General features: G+C 38.3%; 3 protein-coding genes across 4 annotated transcripts; all 3 read right to left on the bottom strand.

Annotated features, from left to right (window-relative positions):
* Positions 1 to 34: 34 nt before the first annotated feature.
* On the bottom strand, positions 35 to 2162 carry LOC137728060 (protein Iojap, chloroplastic-like). Its single transcript, XM_068466943.1, has 5 exons — positions 1905 to 2162; positions 1479 to 1605; positions 1195 to 1333; positions 997 to 1085; positions 35 to 510 (listed from the first exon to the last, which is right to left on the bottom strand). Exons 1-5 carry the CDS (start codon positions 2151 to 2153, stop codon positions 389 to 391), a joined length of 726 nt encoding a protein of 241 aa, XP_068323044.1. The 5' UTR covers positions 2154 to 2162; the 3' UTR covers positions 35 to 388.
* Positions 2163 to 3367: 1205 nt separating this feature from the next.
* Positions 3368 to 9079, bottom strand: LOC137730075 (serine/arginine-rich splicing factor SR45-like). The gene is made up of 13 exons (XM_068469140.1): positions 8782 to 9079; positions 8131 to 8198; positions 7577 to 7674; positions 7001 to 7047; positions 6840 to 6920; positions 6587 to 6746; positions 6280 to 6499; positions 6129 to 6182; positions 5379 to 5492; positions 4513 to 4576; positions 4401 to 4432; positions 3999 to 4062; positions 3368 to 3776 (listed from the first exon to the last, which is right to left on the bottom strand). Exons 1-12 carry the CDS (start codon positions 8989 to 8991, stop codon positions 3999 to 4001), a joined length of 1212 nt encoding a protein of 403 aa, XP_068325241.1. The 5' UTR covers positions 8992 to 9079; the 3' UTR covers positions 3368 to 3776.
* Positions 9080 to 13991: 4912 nt separating this feature from the next.
* LOC137728838 (protein NARROW LEAF 1-like) lies at positions 13992 to 18058 on the bottom strand. Of its 2 annotated transcripts, none has more exons than XM_068467615.1 (6): positions 17787 to 18058; positions 16557 to 17105; positions 16271 to 16414; positions 15712 to 15952; positions 14911 to 15411; positions 13992 to 14724 (listed from the first exon to the last, which is right to left on the bottom strand). In XM_068467615.1, the coding sequence occupies exons 2-6, from the start codon at positions 17049 to 17051 to the stop codon at positions 14291 to 14293; spliced, it is 1815 nt and encodes a 604-aa protein (XP_068323716.1). In that variant the 5' UTR covers positions 17052 to 17105; positions 17787 to 18058; the 3' UTR covers positions 13992 to 14290. The 2 variants fall into 2 exon arrangements, with proteins under 2 accessions (XP_068323716.1, XP_068323717.1); XM_068467616.1 differs by having other exon boundaries at positions 16557 to 17064.
* Positions 18059 to 18998: the final 940 nt, after the last annotated feature.

Raw genomic sequence — 18998 nt, 5'->3', positions numbered from 1 at the left:
CATTAGTTTATACAGTTGTGTGCCGCGTAAGGAAGAACAGATGACGACGCAACTTATATTTCGCAGTTAATAATACAGACACCTAACAGTTTTTCAAGATTCTAAACATAATCGCTCATGGCGGGTACATATACAAGCGTCGGGTCCTTTTTATGCCCCGAGGAAACAGAAGCACTTCCTAGAACCCTAACTTGAACGTAAAGTTGCATTAATTGGGATCCAAGTAACCAGGCTTAGCCGGGAAACCTTGTTCAGTAACCTTCAGTACTCTGCAAGCGAGATGGTAGATCAAGAGCCCAAACCTGGCAGCGGTTTCGAGATCTGCAGTAGCCATCCGATGCATCCACAGCACTAAGTTTGAATTTGCAGCGTAAATTCAAGGCCCTTCTCAGCCTCGAAAGGGTGACTGGTTCTCAAAAGGCAATTCAACGGGTGTCGCGTTGGCGTAGAATTCTTCCAAGTTGTAGAAAGCTCGCTGTGGTGGAAGAAATATATGAATAACAACATCACCTGAATTAAGACATGAGTGAAGCCTTCTGTGTTAGATCAAGACTCCTTAAAGAAGAATTTGGCAGCAAATTAACAATTTCAAGGAAGACACTGCAACCACTCCCGCGTTTCCAACTGAATCGCGAGACCCCTAATGGTTAGTCCCATAATTGTGCAAATACGTCTCAAGACGCCAAAATAATGACCAGAAAACAACCTTTCTGGTGTCTTATGACTACAAAATTAAGCTTCCAACAGACTGACACTACAAATACAGATGCAAGAAAAAGAACTTCAGAAGAATGAGGTTGAAATTCACAAATCGGAGGAACATTTGAAGGAATTTGAAGAAAGTTTTCACAAACTTAATCTAAAAACTACTTGAATTACACACTTTAGGAAAAAACTTTCACGGACTACAAACCAATATTGATATCAAGTTTCATCTGAACAAGTCAAAGAAAGCTATAGCCGGCTTTCACTACAATGTGAGGGAACGATACTCACCAAAGTCCAACAGGGTCCATGAGTTGGGTTTTGAGTCCCCAGATGGAACTCTTCCATACTTTTCCTCAGCCATATCTCTTATCCTGGACCTAAATTGCAGCATAAAATGCATATCAAATATTTCTTCCAAGCTTGTCTGATAATTTATCATGCAAATCAAACATAAACATTCATAAATTTAAACTTCGAAGCACATACGCAATTGCATCACTTTGCGGACAAGAAAATGCCGTGGCAATGATAAAAAACCGAGTCCAATATACAAGAGGCTTCACAAATAGGACCTTTATATCTCCTGCTTTTACGTCATTTGCAACATTGGCCATTGCAACAGCAACTAGATAGATTGCAGGAAATCACTCATAAGTTTAATAACGCGAGAGATTATAATACATGAAGAAATAATCTTTATATCAGGCGCCGGTGTAACATTAAGGCCAAACCAAAGAATCTAGCTCAGATTGAATGTGATGTGAGCTTACATGACAAGCTTTCAGCATCATCATCAAGCTCTGTGCTAGGAGACTTCCTGTCATTGCTACTATATACCACCTTTCCATATTTTTCAAACATGTCATCAAGCATATCGTCCGTATCTTCGCTTACATTCTGCAATGTGCCATTGATTCAGCTAAGCATTCAAGGTTCAAAATGACACGAACATAAATCACAAATATTTACAAATATCCTTACAATTTTTACCTCCTTTCTCATCAAAACATGACAATATACAAAACAATACAAGGGAAAAAATCATATGAAAAGTTTGAACATTTAGAAGATAAGCTTCAAAAAAATCAAAACTTTTTCATAAATATGTTAATTTATTAGCAAGAATCATACAAAATTCAAAACCCAAAACGTAGCTCCCATGGATCTGGACAAATCCGAAAAACGAAATTTCATACCGGAGTGAAACTATCTTCAGCTTCCTTGGCGCGAGCCAAACGTAATCTTGGCAATTCCCTTGACTTCAAAGTTAAGTTCTTGCTTCTGGGCACTTGCCAAAAGCACTTGCAGTGCAAGCACTTATGAGGAAAAAGCGCGGTGGGACTTTGATAGAGCTTAGGTTGAAGACGACCTAGCTTCTGGAGGTCGTCGGAGAACCGGTATCCGACGCCAGCTCCGGCAGGAGACAGAGTAATGAGAACCGCCATTTTTGGTGTTTTGGTGTTTTGGTTTGGTACGGTTGCAAAGATATTTGAAGATGAGAGAGAATATACTCACGAGATGGATATCACCAGCAGCAAGCAATGGTCATCAAATCATATATTCGGGTTTTTGGGCTCGGTCTGTCTACATCCTGTCTGGCCCAGTCTTTTTTCTTTCTTTATTTCTTTTTGGTGAATTTGTTTTTCCTTTCTTTGTTTACAAAAAATGTCGGAGTTTGCAAGAGGCTTGTAGCTAAAGAGGTGACTTATAAACCAAGGTCGAGAAGATTGAGAAAAACCAGTCATTCACAACAACGGTTGACGGATTCCTTGAAAGTCGAGGAGCAATAATCATTTGTAGAAATTGAATTGATTCAATCTTATACATACAAATTTCCGTTCTCGTTTGCACAAAACTTCTCGACCCACGTCATTTGCAAGTAAATCTTGTGTTTTGCGTACCTTGGTACTAACTTTTTTTTTTTTTTTTTTTTTTTTTCTTTCTGTTAAACCACCACCATCCTATTTCCATGACCAGTTTTATTATCATTCTACAAAACTGAAAGTACACTACCAGGGGACTTGGGGCTGCGGAATTTTTTTTTTCAAAAGCAACTTATTAAAAAGCTGGGCCAAATCAAAGCAAGAATTCTTTTCCGGTTGAACAATAGAACAATGGCCTTTGAAATTACTAGTGGTACAAAGACAAGTGGATATAACTTCTGGTCCATTCCAAAAGTTCTAGGGGTGCTTAGGAGTATACTGTAATTCAGATTCTTTAACCGTGAGCTCATGGTCATTGTATTTTTGACGAAAGATCTAACAGTTTAACACCCCATACTCTACAGCAGCATAGAAAATCCCTATCCCATGCGCATGGTGAAAGAATCCGACAACAATCCGATTCATGTTTTGAAGGTCACGGCCACCAAGAGGTTCTGGTCAAACAAGATTTGCAGCCTCAATATATGAAGAAGGATACAGCGAATGACCCTTTACCACAGTGGTGAAAATGTGCCCTTGCATAATGACGTGGGTTCAAACTCCGTCTATGGCTAGTCTAACGACTAATCTAATAAAATCTATTGTTTGACAAAAGAAGAAAAAGAAAAAGGATGCGACCGAAAGCAAGATTTATTAGATGATATGAGCAAATGTTTGTATCATAATCTGTGGGAAGAATTATTGTCTCAATTTTACGGTCGGGGTAGAACTTTACAGAAGTTAACCGTACAACTCGATCCATTGCACCACCTGGCTAAAAAGAAAACCATATCATACGCTTGTTTTTACAATAGATTGACCAAATGTGCAATATCAAGCAACATCCTTCGTTCCCACATTGTTGTGTTAGTCATGGAATTAAAAAAGTGAAGCACCGGAAAAAGTTTTAAAAGCTCAAAATAACACAACTTGATCCTGTCTACTCATAAGCAACCCAAATGGTAATATCAACTCCGAGTATGTCCGTCACTCTTGAGAATTTTGTGCTTCATACTCATGGCAACTAAGTAAAAGAGGGTGGGGAAGGGAAAGAGAGGACAGGAGCGGGGGTGAGGGCGAGAGGAGGGAGATGCAGGTGTTACCTATGGCCTATGAGGGTGAACTGCTGCTGCTTCCCTTAAAGACCTACATGAAGTGCCCGCCATCAGAACAAGCTAAAGCTATATAGGCCAAATACCAAAGCGTCAAAAATCAATCAATCCGCCTAACCCGCAGAAAATCATGAATAATCTTATTTAAGCTACTGCAAAAGAACAAGTATTAACTCTAAATAACATTAGCCCAATTGCATTCCAATGATTAGAACCACTAAATGAAAATCCATGAGAGAGCGAGAGAAAGTATTACCTATGGCTTACGAGGAGGTGAACTGCTGCTGCTGCTCTTGCTACTGCTTCTTCCCCTCAAAGGCCTACATAAAACCAAGTACCAAATCTGTTAAAAAACAAGCAACCCCGGTCCACAAAAACATGAGAATTTGTTTAAGTTACTACACAAGTACTAAGCCCAAGTTTTGTATCTCAATTGGGCTTTTAATCTGCGATTAATAAATACGTATGCTGTGAACTTATAGAAAAATGATCAGACATAAACTGATTACCAAAAAGACAAATAGTAAAGCCGAAAGGATAAATTGCAGATGAAAACAAACTTAAACGAATGTGAGATTCTAAAACAGATACAAATGGCCTGGAATGAAGTTCATTCAGATCAAGGTTAAAAGTAAAAGTTAATTAATTACAAAATTACCTTCTTGGACTACGAGAGATTTTTCGGGGTACCTGTTAGACAGCAGAGAGTTAATCCATGTAAGGTATCCCATAAGCCATGTTTTTAATGTAAACAAACTAGTAAAAGCTACCTTTCGTGGACTAGGTGATCCAGATGACGTTGACCTCCCACGTCTAGTAGCTGGTGCTCGACCCCTGTTGAATACAAGCAACACAGAAGGTATAAGGCATATTAGCTAGCATACTACTCTTTCAAAATAAATATGACAAAATAAGAACTTTGAAAGGTATATTTTGGCAATATGCAGAGTAGGAACTAGGAACCTACTACGTAATGAAATCATCTCATCTAAAAAGGGGAAGAAAAGATAGTACTTTATCCATAATCACCCAAAAACATATGTAGTAACTAATACGGTATCAACATACCAAGAGTTAAAAAAAATAGGTTCTCAAAGATAGTACCACCATATATCACTTGGAGGGGAAAAAAAAACTTTGACAGGTCAAGTAATGAGATGTACGCAAACATATATTCCACCGCATACATTGGAACATACTGAAGTGGAAAAGAACAAAAACAAGTAGCATCCTAAAGGAAAATAATAATCAATGGCAAGTTCGATGTTAGATGACCACATCAGTGGCCAGATTTATTTCATGCATTCCTTCTTTGTCCAACATAACAACTTTGTGTTCACAACACAAACCACTCCCTCCTCAAGCACACAGATACATCAACACGAGTTTTTTTTTTTGGGTGGAGAAGAAACTTTATTTCAAACAACAGAACTATGCCAAAAGCTAGACTACAGCACATGAGTTCAAACCCTTATTTTCATCAAGGTATGAATAAACATCACAAACTCCAAACTCAATGCACTAGTAAATGCAATTCCACCCAACTTCACTGAATTGAGAACATGAAATATCAAGAAACGTGATCCACTTCAAGCATAAAGCAAAAGACTTCTTCAGACATGGATATTGATATTACCTCCGCGGCGAGATTGACCTTGAACGTGATCGACCAGGCCTACGAATGGGAGAACGGGTCCGCCTAGGAATTGGAGACCTTCTGGGGGGGCTACGAAACCGTCTAGTAGGTGAACTGAAGAATTAAATTCGTACAAGAGATCAAACCAAAATATAAACTCAAAGTAACTAAACCGAAGAGAAAAAAATAGCTTGACAGCTCATATTTCTAAGCACATTTGGTACAGTGACATCAACCTTTTTGCTCCAATACATGCCTAACAACTGAGATCTTATTAAAAAAGGTGCACGAAGGAGCATGTAAATTCCGTGATAATACCATTGGTTTATACGATGCATCCTGATTATCAAAACACCCGAGGCCTTTTGGGTCATCTCTGCTATGCATCTATCAAGCACATTTGCTAAATATATTCCAGGACTTGTATGTTTCTAGAAAGAAATAAACTTTTATAATTGAAATTAATAGCCTGGCTTCAGCTTTCTTTGCAGAAATTACATGCACAGTACTTATATATCACAGGTCCACAACAAGTAAGCACATATATACACGTAATTAAACAAATCTGCATGGTGATAAAGATTCACTAACTGTTGGAAGAACACGCAAAACCAGTAAAATCAACCAGGATTAGCACGAGATCTCTTTCCATTCAACAGAAATCCATGGTCTATGAAAAATCCATATCTTGATTTATTTTTGTAAGCACACGATTTGTGAAGAATTTTAGGTACAAAATTAGAAATTTACCCGTGCCTCGGGGGTCCTGGAGAGCGTCTACGAATGGGACTTCCTCGTATCCTTCTTGGAGAGGTCATATTCAAGAAGATGATTACTCAAACATCATTAAAAATAACTCAAAAAATTTAGGATACAAAAATGCAAAATTGCCTCAATATACCTAATAGGGGAACGTCGCCTTGGTGGCGGTGATCCAGAACGACCTCTGGATGGAGATGCAAGCCTCCTCCTTGGAGGTGAACCACCACGGCGGTAGGGACGCACAGGTGAGGCAGCACGACGACGCGGTGGAGAATCTAATGGTCGTCTTGGAGATTCACCTCTTCGAGATACAGGTGATCTCCTTCGTGGTGAGAGAGCACCTCTCCGGCGAGGAGAAGCTGATATTATTAAGTAAAAGATAGATAACTAACATTGTAGAAAAAACATATATGATGCTATAAAAAGAATAAATACAAAGATTATACCTTCCCTCAGTCGTTTTGGTGCATCTTTGTCAGCACTGACACCATCAGTTTTCACAGCGTCTCTCTTTGGAGCAGTGGCAACAGGCTTAGGGGGAGAAGACACCTTCTGACGTTGAGGTAATGTAAACTTTGCTCGAACGACATTACCATCAATTTGAGCCTGAAACAAGGAATTTCACCACATCAATTCAAAATATGTAATGGTCTTATAGTTATAGCAACTGTTATACTCCCACTCTTCGAGAAAACTTACGCCGTCCATGTATAATTGTGCTTTTTCAGCATCTGCTCGTATTTTGAACTCAACATATCCAAATCCTTTTGGAAGATTAACCTGCAGAAGAAGGCAGATTAACAAGCTTGTTACACAGCAAGATACTTCAAAATCAAGAATTAAATCTAGCATGAACTCACAGTACAATCCATTGCCAGCTCCACATTGACAACTTCACCAAAGTTACCTACAAAGTATGCAAAATGGAATGAGAGACACTTCCTGTGACCCAGTTAATCTGAACATTTGGCGAAGAAAAAAAATATACGAGCTAAAGATGTGAGCACTTTCATACATATGGTTATCAAATCTGAGGATCGGTGCTACAGAGCACCAGACACATGTAATTGCCTAAACATGGAGTCATTAGTAGTTACTTTAAGGTTACATGGAATAGATCCTTTTACAATTTTGCATAAAGATAACAAAAAAACCAAAGAGAATGAAACTTTAAAAGAATAAAAGTTTAAATCAAATATAAATTAAAATTTTCCCAGAGGCTGAGGAGAAGAGCGACACTTACTGACATCTAAAAATATACGTGGACTCCTCAGGCAAGATTTTAAATTAGTTGCACTATAGGCTATTATGTAAATAAAGAAATTTATACGGAATTCGCTTAGATCAACTCCTCCAGAATTAGGTATATTAATCACCAACATAATCTCATGATGCAAAAAGAAGTCAAATAGTATAGATACAAAACAAAAACATACAGAATATTTCTCGTAAATGGCCTTCATGCACATTCCTTGTTAGTGCATCAATGTGAAGAACAAGTGACTCATGAACTGCATGAACTGGAGAAACTTTCCTGAAATGTGACATGTTATCAAATGAAAGATATGGATTGGAATTTATGGTGGTCGAGAAAGTAAAACTTAGTGGATCTACTCAAAAGAAATCTATCAAATTTAATAAAGACCAGCGAGAACTCAATATCTAGGAGACTCCAGGTAGCAAGCGGAAAATAAGGTTTCTAAGAGAAAACTCATATCCAAATGTCAATTGCAGTAAAAAAAGGAGAAACAGAATATCTACATCAACATAATTTGAGTTAGAAACTTTTTGGATTACCAAAACTAAATTACAAACAGGATGCTGTTCATACTCATAGAATACGTATGTACATGAACAGTCACTTGATCCCAATCAAAGTCTACTTCAAATTGACTAACAAGTTCTACTTCTCAATGTGCCCCAAAAAAATTGATAAGCACAAAAACCATTAAGAAACCCCCACAAATTCATAGAAGAAAACCATTAATACCTTGGGGGTGGAGACGCCCTTTTAGATTGTGGTGGTGGAGAACGACCTCGTTTAGCAACTTCAGGACTGTGAAAAACAAATCAGTTTAATTAGCAATACGGCTTTACGAAAACCTGAATTAACCAAATCCATAATCACATTAAAGCACGACAACAACAAAAAAACCAAATAACGAAAAGTGAAGGTGCATGATTTAAAATCTAAACAATACATATACATTATCGTTTGACTGCTCTAGCCTCATCAATTAATCGACTCATAACTGTTCGTTTGAGTTGCTCCACTTTTAATACTTCATCCTTCCTACTTTTTGCGATGTAAGGCTGAATGCTTAACGTCGATTGAAAATTTTCTACCCAACAAAGATGAATGTCGAATCAACATTCTTTACATTCAATTTCAATTTTTTTACTTAGCTTACTGCTCATATATTGCATTCGCCAGTGTTTTATAGGTGCGGCTTGTTTCTTTTCTATGATGATTGTAGTTAGGGTTTTGGTTGTTCGGCAGTCCATTCAATTCAGTGTCTTTGTTCGTCTAAAATTGTTTAATATTTCCTTTGCGAATTTATTCCGAATTTTCTAAGCAACAAAACAGCACATACAAACCCTCGAATGTCAAATTAGAAGCGCGAAAAGGAAATCAAACCTTTTTTTTGGAGGCAGGGCTACGGCTGCGAGAGCTGCCACTCCGAGACGGAGAGGAGGAAGCGGTGAAGGACCTGGAGCGAGAACGAGAGCGAGAAAGCGAGCTGGAGTGGGAGTCGGAGCCGGAGAAGGAGCGGGAACGCGAGCGGGAGCGGGAGGATGAGCCGGATGCGGAGCCTGACGGCGAGCGACGGGCTCGGGTTGGCTTCGCCATGGCCGACAGAGACGAAATCCTAGATAAACCCCGCTGGTAAAGTGTCCAGAGAGAGGGAGAAGGTGAAGGTGGTTTACTGTGTTATCATCATTTACTATCTCAAATCTGTTTTCTAGCAAACGTTACTTTCATTAGTAAACTAGTGCAAGATTCGACCAAAAAAAAAAAAAAAAAAAAAACACCTAGTACACAAGAGAGACCAAAAGGCCTCCCATAAAAAACAATAAGGAAGGTAAAAACCCAAACAAGATGAAAGCTGCAACTCAAGATACATCGGGATGTCCACATAAACTTAGATTCGTAGGCAGAAAAAACAACCAATAAAAGACCCTAATATGGAGTAGCATAAACCAAATCGTTGTTGTTGCCTTGTCCTTAAAAGACACCAAACTCCAAACTGAGAAAGTAGACACAAGATCCAAATTCCCTTCATGAACTCCTGCAAACATATCCAAACAAAGTACCATATGGATAGAAGGTGAGGCTAAGGGGTATGTGAAATACCCTCACTGTGACGAAGGCCACAAAACACTTGGTCTTGATGGGGATTCGACATGCTGATTGAAAGAAGGAGGAAAATGGATATGATATCTAATTTGAATTAGAGCCCCCAAATCCGAGCACATGATGGAGTAGGGATGAAATATCATGGATAAAGAAGAGGAAAAAAAATGAAAGGTAACAAACAAAGAACAGTAAAAATAGCGCGAAAAACGCCGGATAAGGGGCTTGAAGCCCAAACCTGAGACAAACTCAAGGTTATTGAGACCAAAGTCAATATGGTAGTGGGAAGGGAGAGGTGATGTGAAGTTGTAAGAAGGAAGAGGCAGAGGAGATGAGAGATGAGGAAAAACGGAAAGGGCAGAAGACAAGGGAAGGGAGGAAAAAAGAGAAATGCAAAGTAGATGAAGGGAAGGAGAAGGAGGAGTGGGAAGGTGTAAAGGGCTGTAAGAAAGAGGGAAGGAGAAGAAAATAAGGGTGGCTCCCATCGGCTAAGCCAAAGGCTAGGGCCAGCAATGAAGTTGAAACTGAGTTGGTGTTTCAAAGAGAAAGCTTTCATAGAGAAACGTGTTTTTGAAAAGTATATAAATATATTGTTATGGACAAATAATAATATTTCATAAAATATTAAAACATTTAACACTTAAAATATTATGTTATTCATAAAAAGGTTAAAAATTTGAAAACACAAAAAAACATCGATGTAAAAGAATTGTCACACACATGAGTGTGTAGCAAGGAACTAGAAGTTTATAAAAATAAACAATTGAATTTAGGGTTTAGGGCGGGGATCAAATCAAAACCATTGAAAACAAAGATAGGCAGCTTACCCATTGAAACACAAGCCAAGTTCGTGTTCTCATAGCATCACCTCACTAATATATAGGCATAAAATTAGTAATCCTAACCCTATCCCTAGCCCTAACCCTAAACCCTAAACCCTAACCTAAACTCTAAACCCTGATCCTAAACCCAAATCCTAAACCCTACCCTAACCCTAAACCTAACCCTAAACCATAAAACCTAAACCCTAAACCTAAAACCTAAACCTAAACCCTAAACCTTAACCCTAACCATAAACCCTAAACTTAACACTAAACCCTAAATGCTAAATCCTAAACCCTAAATTCTAAACTTAAACACTAAACCCCCAAACCATAAACTCTAAACCCTAATCCTAACCCTAACCCTAACCATAAACCTTAAACCCTAACCCTAACTTGAACCCTAACCGAAACACAAACCCTAAACCCTAATGCAAACCCAAAACCAGAAACCCTAACCTTAACCTTAAACTCTAACCCTAACCCTAAACCCTAAACCCTAATCATAAACCCTATACCCTAAACCTAACCCTAAAACCTAAACCTAAACCCTATACCATAATCCTAACCCTAAACCCTAAAACCTAAACCTAAACCTAAACTCTAACCATAAACTTTAAACCCTAAACCCTAAAATCTAAACCCTAACCCTAACCCTAACCATAAACCTTAAACCCTAAACCTAACACTAAACCCTAAACCCTAACTCTAAATACTAAACTCTAAACCTTAACACCTAACCTTAAACCCTAAACACTAAACCTTATCCCAAACCCTAAACCCTAAACCTTAAACTCTAAACCTTAACCCTAACCCTAAACCTAACTCTAACCTTAACCATAAACCCTAAACCCTAAACCCTAAACCCAAACCTTAACCCAAACCCAAACCCAAACCCAAACCCAAACCCAAAACCCAAAACCCTAACCCAAACCCTAAACCCCAAACCTTAAACCCTAAACCTAACTCTAAACCCTAAACCTAAACCCAAAAACCTATTCCTAACCCTAAACCCTAATCCTCAACCCTAAACCTAACCCTAAACTCTAAACATAAACCCTAAAACCTAACCCTAAACCCAAAACCCCAACTCTAAACCCTAAACACTAACCTTAGATCCCAAATTATAACCCTACGCCTGATCCTAAACCCTAACCCTAACCCTAATCTTAAACCTTAATGCCTAAATCCTAACCCTAAACCCTAACCCTTACCTTAACCCTAAACTCAAACACTAACCCTACAAACGCCAAACATGACCCTAAACCCTAAACCTCAAACCTCAAATCCTTAACCCTAAACCCTAAACCCTAAACCTTAAACCGTAGACCCTAAACCCCTAACCCTAATCATAACCCTAAACCCTAAACCCTAAACCCTAACCCTAGACTCTAGACCCTAAACCCCACCATTAACTCCAAATCCAAATCCTAAACCCTAAATTCTAAAACCCCAACCTTAAACCCAACACACAAAGCTCAAACCATAAACCCTAAACCCTACACCTTAAACTATAAACTATAAACTCAAATAGCAAAATTATCAAAAAGAGTATCGAAATACTCAACAGTTTTCCCTCCTATTATCCTTTATTTTGTCAATCAATTATGAAAACCTTAGTCGCAAGGGTGACATTATCCATTACCATTTATCATATTATTTTGTCAATCAGCTTATTCCACTTATAGACCTCCAAAAATTAGTATTATAACAAACTATGACTTCTAGCCTAACTTTAAAATTCAAAAGTGGGCTCCACCTTAAGGAGAAATACGAATTGCATAGAAACACGTACATTGTCACAAAATTTGGGTACCCATCCGCTTTTATGCTCCAAATTCCAAACGAAAGACATCATAGATAGTCTATTATAACCTACAAGTTATATTGGGTGATTAGGATTGGATTGATTTTGGATTAAGAATTAGGATATGACTGAAGGGCTAACACTAAGTATTTGTGGTTTAATTCTCATGTCGTTAAATTTGTTATCAAAGATCCAATATCAAAATTTTGTTGTGACCTATTTATATAAGAGAAGGAGAGTGTGTGATATAGACAAAAAGAGAGAATTGAAGAATGGTCTTGAAGACTTATGTGTTTTATTCGTAGACCTTGTGCCTTTATTTATAGTAATGCGGAGAGATTAACTTGCTCTCCAGGTAATACAAGGTTTAATAGGAAGATCTTCAAGATGTTGAAAGATTCCTAATTTATCTCTATTTAGGATTTACACAATCACACTATATTAAATATTAATTACAACACTTCCCCTTGAGTGTGTAATTATCAAGCAATAGACACATCAAATCTTCATGCAATACAATGAAAAACAACTAAAGATGTCTTGCATTAATTGTTTTATTGTTTTTTTTTTTGTTTTGTGGACAAACAAAGTAAATTTCATTTAAAGAGAAAGCTAATACAAGATAAGGACAACCCTAAAAGAGAGTCCAAAATAACCAAGCAAAAGACCAACTCCATAAACAAAAACTACAAAGAGAAGGGCCCAAAGTGAACAGCCCATAGCAGCAACCAAACCGAAAAACCTAGACAGCCACCTCTACCAAAATAGCCGCACCGCCACCGCAGATCCATCACCACCACCCTGAAGGGCCAAAGAACCAAATGGATGAACGGAAAATAGGGGTAGACAAGCCACCCGCGCTGGGAGCGCTCCTATAATCCTACTAAAATAGTGCAAAATGCACTTTAAAAGGGTAGCTGGTAGAAGATTTACAATGAGGAGCGATGTTTGGAGAGGAACAAGACAAAGAAAACAGATCTGAGATAAACTTAGGAAAGACTGAGACCATGCTCAAAGCAACCTGAGACACAAAATGCTCAGACAGAAAACAAACGAAAGCTAAATGCAAATACAAATAAACTAAATCTCCAACCATGGTGGCTTGGAGAGGGAAAAGTTGTAGTGGAGTTGGAGGAAAAGGGAGAGAAGGGCAAATCAGGAGGAAATGGAGAGATGGGGAAATCAGGAGGAAAGAGATGGAGAGAAAGGGAGGAAGAAAGGAAAGTAAGGTGGAAAAAGGAGAAAGGAAAGAAGGGCGAAAAACAGGGAGAGATGGGAGATAGTGATGAAAATAGTGGGTGGACGAGAGAGGAAGAGAGAGGAGGGCAAGGAGGGAAGGGCTAGGCTGCCGCCAACCTCAAGCCGGAGCAGGAGGCCGACGGCAGATGAGGGTTCAGAGGCTTCAACGCTTTACTTTGGGGGAGGGAAATGGCACATAGTCATAGGCAGAGGTTTGTTAGTTGTTTTATTGTTTAGCAAGGCATTTTGACAATTACAATGAAATAGAACTAATGCAAGACGTCTTTGGAAACGTGTTGCGCGATTTAAAACAGGCCTCTCGCGTGCACGTGAAAGGCTTAGTTTCTTTAAATTTTAAAAAAAAATTATATTTTAAACAAAAATAAATAAAGAATAAAAATTATAAATAAAGAATAAGATGTAAAAGAGTAAATTATCATCATTTATATCATCTCTCTAATAAAGATAAGGCTCACCAATACATGTGGTCCCATTTGTATTACAGAGATAATACAAAAAAATGGTAAAAATTGTATTTTTGTAAAAAAATTAATTAAAATAGCTAATTAAATAAAATTAACAGTATAAACAACTTACCAGCTAGGAGAGATCAATAGAAGGAAATAAAGTGGCACAAAGGAGATGATGGCATGAAACTTTAAAACACAAAGTTGAAGTTTAGAGGGGCACATTGGCACAAAACAGAAGGAAATAAAGTGACACAAAGGAGTATGCATTGGTAAACCTCATAGAACTCTAGTTGTGCACACTAATTATCTTCAACTTTGATCTAGGAGAAATCAACAGCACAAGAAATGTTAACTTGGATCCAAACTTCATTGTAGCTCACTCCATCATAATTGCCTCAAAATAGCGTTCCTACCATGAAAAACGGCTTGGTTCCCCAAGCTTAAGCTAGTAATCTAGTTCATTTTCGTTCTTCAGCACTGGTTGAAGCATCTGAACGCCTTCTCTTGGCCTCCTTGTCGCCCAACTGCAGTGAAAAACAAATATCTTCGTCGCAGCCATTCCTTAGCGACGAAAGATTCTCAGAAGCTGCTCTATCAATCTGGTACTTTTTATGTAGTGGGGAGCCTCTGATGAAGCTTGGTATAAACTGATGTTCGACACTGGGGACTGTCTTGATCCCATCTTCCAGATGAAAGTCTGTTTCCACTAAGGACGGATTCCTGGGTGGGCTGCTGGGTTCCACTTCTAAAGGAAGATGCTGAATTTGAAGACCCAGTGACTCAAACTTCTCCTCAGAGGTTTCCTTTCGAAGCATCGCATATGGAGGGGAAGAGTCGCCAACAGTGGATCCAATTGCCGTTGCTGAAGCAGTCCTTTGTTCTTGTACAGCCACTGCAGGTAACATTTACACAAATTTGTAATTAATTCATGCTACAATCTATGAATTATATGCAAGGAAAATAAGCGAATCAATCAGAGATATGCAGACTAACTACAAATAAAAAGCTGAAGATAGACAAATGCAATGCATTAATCATGGTGGAAACCAGCAAAAAGGGCAATTTCCGAAGCACAAACCTCTAAGGCCTTCATCAGTTGTAATAATGTCAAGTTCAAGGAGCTTCAGAAGACGTCCAAGATCAACCCCGCTTGTCCAATTCTCAGGAGGTTGGCCAATTTTTAATTTAAGTCGTCCTCGGTTAGCAGTACCGCCCCATATGATCCCAATTGGACGTGGCTTCTCACCATTCACACCTTTGAGTACTATGAGGCTCCCGCTGTCTCCTTCAAGGTCAAATGTTTGTTGGTTCTCACCAACAACAAGAAAATCAGTTAAGAAGCATATGCCTTTCTCGTCATTGTACTCAAGAGCATAGGCCAACACTGTTCCAGCAGTCAAACCAGAACTTCGTCCAACCTTCATCACCTGCTTTCCAATAAGGGTACTGATCGGAGACTGCAAGTCAATAATCTTAACGTCACCAATCTCTCCGACTCCTTTCATGGATGTAATAACAGTACACATGTCAAAATCATCAGCAAAAGGAATGAATGCCCCATCTGCTCTCACAAACGTCTCTGCAATAACATGAATCATGATTAATAAGTGTTTCTCTTCCTTCTCCCTTTCCTTTGTTCGTTATGTATCACTATTCAATATTGTGCTTGTAATCTTTATATTTAAACTGTGAATTTCTTTACCAGAGCTTGCTCAACTTAAGCTAAGTAGATATCCACTTGGAACTTGACAGAACGGTCAAAAAAACAAAGTCAAGCTACTTAAATTTGGATTGATGAGCACTCTAGAGAGAAAATATTATTAAATCCATCTCCAAAAGCAATATAAGTTGTAGTACCAACTTTTAAGTCCATAATTACCTGGGTTAATTCCGGCAAAGATGCCATACCAAAGCTCATCTGTGATAAATGAGGTAGCTCTCTCCACTGCACCGAGATATACCCCAGGTCCAAGCGAAGGAGGCAGGGGATGAAACATCTTCTGATTTGGGTAATCTAAGTCAACTGCAACATGCCGATTTGTGAGAAAACCAACTTGCCGATTGCCTGTTTGGCTCCTTACTATTGCACCCAATGTTCCATAAGTTTCCTGGCTTGCCACCTGAGTACAAGCAAACAAACAATGTACTTACCGGCATTCAGAATTAAAAGATTGCCAGGATAAAGATGGGATAACTGTGGTGCAGTAGACAGTATTAGAATAAAAATGCACTTTAATACTCGTGTATCACATTTTAAGAGTACAACACTTTACTGGCATTCAAGCTTTGTTGTTGTTGTTGTTGTAACAGGGGAAAGCTAATTAATATTTAGTTGTTGTCATTTCAAGGTATTGCTCCTCACTTGGGCCCCCCATTTGTTTTGGTTTACTAGATTACACTATGAAACATGACAACCTCAATAGGCAACCTAAACATACCTGAGAACCTGAGCCAATGCACGGATCACCTCCACGCAAATCATCTACAATTTCTGTGTACAATTGTTCTTTGGGAGCTGGCTCGGGTGCACCAAAATATGAGAATTCCACAACGTCCACATCACACCATACACCTCCAGGTCCCTGATTAAATTAGAAAGAGTTATTTGAACTAAACTTCTAAACAAAAGTAAATTCAGATGGAATAGGCATCGATAACCCAAAACAAACTTGACAACTAACAAAAGAATGAACAATCAAACCGTTCTTAACATTCTTCCCTGACCTCTAGGGCAGTGGGTAAACACTGTATTGGGCTGAGCCATTGCTTGTGAACTTTTCTTGAAACAAAGACAAGAATAGCTGGTATGTCAGTTAACACACCCCGTCGAATACGAAACCCAATTGCTGTTCCAAGACTATAACATCGCAAAATCTTGCTATGAAATGCCCTTATAGTCATCAGTTCAAGCAATGTATTCGCTTGCTGCCCTTTTGGCAACTGACCAAGAGTTTCAGGCAGGACCCCTTTCTGTAGATTAGTGAAATAGTTTGCCCTCTCTTCAGCAGCATCACTCAATCGGCTTGAGGTAGGCCACGAGAAGTAAGCAGCGCTAGTCTCAGAATGCTGTCCAGCTGATGCAAAGGGTTGAAGTGTTGGTGGACTTAACGAAGGTAAATTAGAATGACTGCAACAGTTTCTCTCAAGATCCAAGGCTGACTCATCTGATAGCGTTGAACCCGAACAACGCATCCTCATATTAAATCTACTCCGCTCCATCTTTCCGGTTTGCCTAACACGATAACAGAGTGAAAAAAACTGGAGGGACGGTACCTAAAAGTTTCAACATTACATATAATGATGATGTTTTCCACTACACATACAAGAAAAGCATGCTATACGCCCCGAAACAACTTTAAGAGCACCATCCGACTTTTGAGCACCACCCAAATCGGAGATTAATACAAAAAAGTTCCTAAAATCAAGTAATGAGATTTGACAAAGAAATGATTTTCCTCCCCAATTATGGCTTGTTTCCTAGAAAACGGAAGAAATGAAGAGTATAATAAAGTAAAATCTTCTGCTTTCTAGCTCTAAAAATCATATCAAGCGAAGACTGACTTCGACCTTCGCTTTTTAACTCGAAGAATATGAAAAATAAGAACTTTCACATTCCATGATCTTCTGCCTCACCAACCGCACAGCGCAAGCTGTGGAGGGTAGCAAAGAAGCTTGCAGAAAGACTATATGACCAAAAAGTTCCAAATTTTACACAAGGAGTAGAAAAAATCATTTTGGATCGCTGTTAAACGGTAACATCCAATCACAAAGGCAACATACAACAAGCAATTTATCAAGCTCATGTAATCAAAAAAGAAAAAAGCAAACCCAGCAGAAACCAGAAAAGCAAACTTTTTTCAGTCATGAGTACTGCAATCACTAACTCACCCACTAAATACAACAACATGAACAAAAACTCAAACACATAAACTGAGTTAAAAGAAGAAAGCTCACTGATCAGCAATGGCGGAGCTGCTGCAGAACACAAAAATATGATATGGATTCTTCTTGCAGGAACCTCAGAATCATAGAACACCTCAGAGAAAAAGACCCAGATAACAATTCAGCCGGATTTTGGAGCAAGAATCGGGTCAAAAGCTTCTGAGATTGCCAGTTTGGTTGTTTGCAGCAAAGTGTTTGCTGCTGCTACAGAAGAAACCCATGAAATTAAAGCTGGTAAAGTGACCAGCTTGTGCGCTTATTTTAATGAGCTTTAATCAATATTTTTATGGGGAAGAGAGACAGAGTGGAATGGAGTATCAATATTTTTAAAGAAAATTAATGAAAATGATTAGGAAACTTTGAGTTTTAATGATAAAGATAAAATAAAGGGTAAAGTGAATAATAACAAGATTGACTTTTTAGTGTAAAAATATAGTTTTTCGTTAAATTGAACAGTACCGTGAGCATTTCGTTAAAACTCCCATATTTTTAGGGGTAAGGGGTAATTATAGGAAATAAAAATTTTAAATTATATTTGCAAATTAAATGTTGTGTCATCAATATGAAATAAGCACGTTAATTAACACTTAAATAATAATTCAATCATTAACGGTTACATCATTTGTTTTATAAAATTTGATTTAGAAATTTAGTCACCTTAACATTATCTATATTTTTATAAGAAAAGAGAGAGAGAATGAGTGGAGTGGAGTGGGAAATTGAGGATAGTAGAGGGGGCTCTTTGCCAATTCATGGGTCTTGGATCTGTCTGATTTGTATGGCTTTGGCTCCTTAAACTTGGAAAACTGATTCTATAGTTTGGAAGAAGAATCCAATCCGTACGTAGAGCATCACATTCGCATTAGAGGTGAAGAATCGAATACAGAACATCGTCAAGAGATAGTACTTTTAACCGCACTTCGAGTTACAGCTCGTATATGTACATAGGGCAGCGCATTTGTATTTGAGGAGGAGGAGAAATGAATACAGAACACTATAAAGAAGATATTTTTTTAACTACTTAAGTTACCAACTCCTTGTATAGAGCATCATATCTATGCCTACGAATAAAATAAAGGGAAATACTTCAAAATGTAACAATTTTTTAATCTTGAGACAAAAGTAGGACAAATTGGCTATGCACAAAATCGAAATTACTAAAATACTTACATATAAACGGGTTATTTCCTCTCATTTTATGATTTCTTTCTCTCTACTCTCTTT

Source organism: Pyrus communis, chromosome 3 (assembly GCF_963583255.1).
Source record: "Pyrus communis chromosome 3, drPyrComm1.1, whole genome shotgun sequence".
Taxonomy (NCBI): domain Eukaryota; kingdom Viridiplantae; phylum Streptophyta; class Magnoliopsida; order Rosales; family Rosaceae; genus Pyrus; species Pyrus communis.
The sequence above is the reverse complement of the archived record's forward strand: the minus strand, read 5'-3'. Positions and strand labels throughout refer to the sequence as shown.

Excerpts from the sequence above, each read along its gene's own strand:
- LOC137728060 (XM_068466943.1), bottom strand. The coding sequence starts at position 2,153 with ATGGCGGTTCTCATTACTCTGTCTCCTGCCGGAGCTGGCGTCGGATAC. Across the intron at positions 1,086-1,194 it reads CCGCAAAGTGATGCAATTGC|GTCCAGGATAAGAGATATGG; the intron begins GTATGTGCTTCG and ends GCTGCAATTTAG. Across the intron at positions 511-996 it reads ATGGACCCTGTTGGACTTTG|GTGATGTTGTTATTCATATA; the intron begins GTGAGTATCGTT and ends GTCTTAATTCAG.
- LOC137728838 (XM_068467615.1), bottom strand. The coding sequence starts at position 17,051 with ATGGAGCGGAGTAGATTTAATATGAGGATGCGTTGTTCGGGTTCAACG. Across the intron at positions 15,953-16,270 it reads GCATTGGCTCAGGTTCTCAG|GTGGCAAGCCAGGAAACTTA; the intron begins GTATGTTTAGGT and ends GCTTGTACTCAG. Across the intron at positions 14,725-14,910 it reads AACTGATGAAGGCCTTAGAG|TGGCTGTACAAGAACAAAGG; the intron begins GTTTGTGCTTCG and ends TGTTACCTGCAG.
- LOC137730075 (XM_068469140.1), bottom strand. The coding sequence starts at position 8,991 with ATGGCGAAGCCAACCCGAGCCCGTCGCTCGCCGTCAGGCTCCGCATCC. Across the intron at positions 6,500-6,586 it reads ACCAAAACGACTGAGGGAAG|CTTCTCCTCGCCGGAGAGGT; the intron begins GTATAATCTTTG and ends TAATAATATCAG. Across the intron at positions 4,063-4,400 it reads ATCTCTCGTAGTCCAAGAAG|GCCTTTGAGGGGAAGAAGCA; the intron begins GTAATTTTGTAA and ends GGTTTTATGTAG.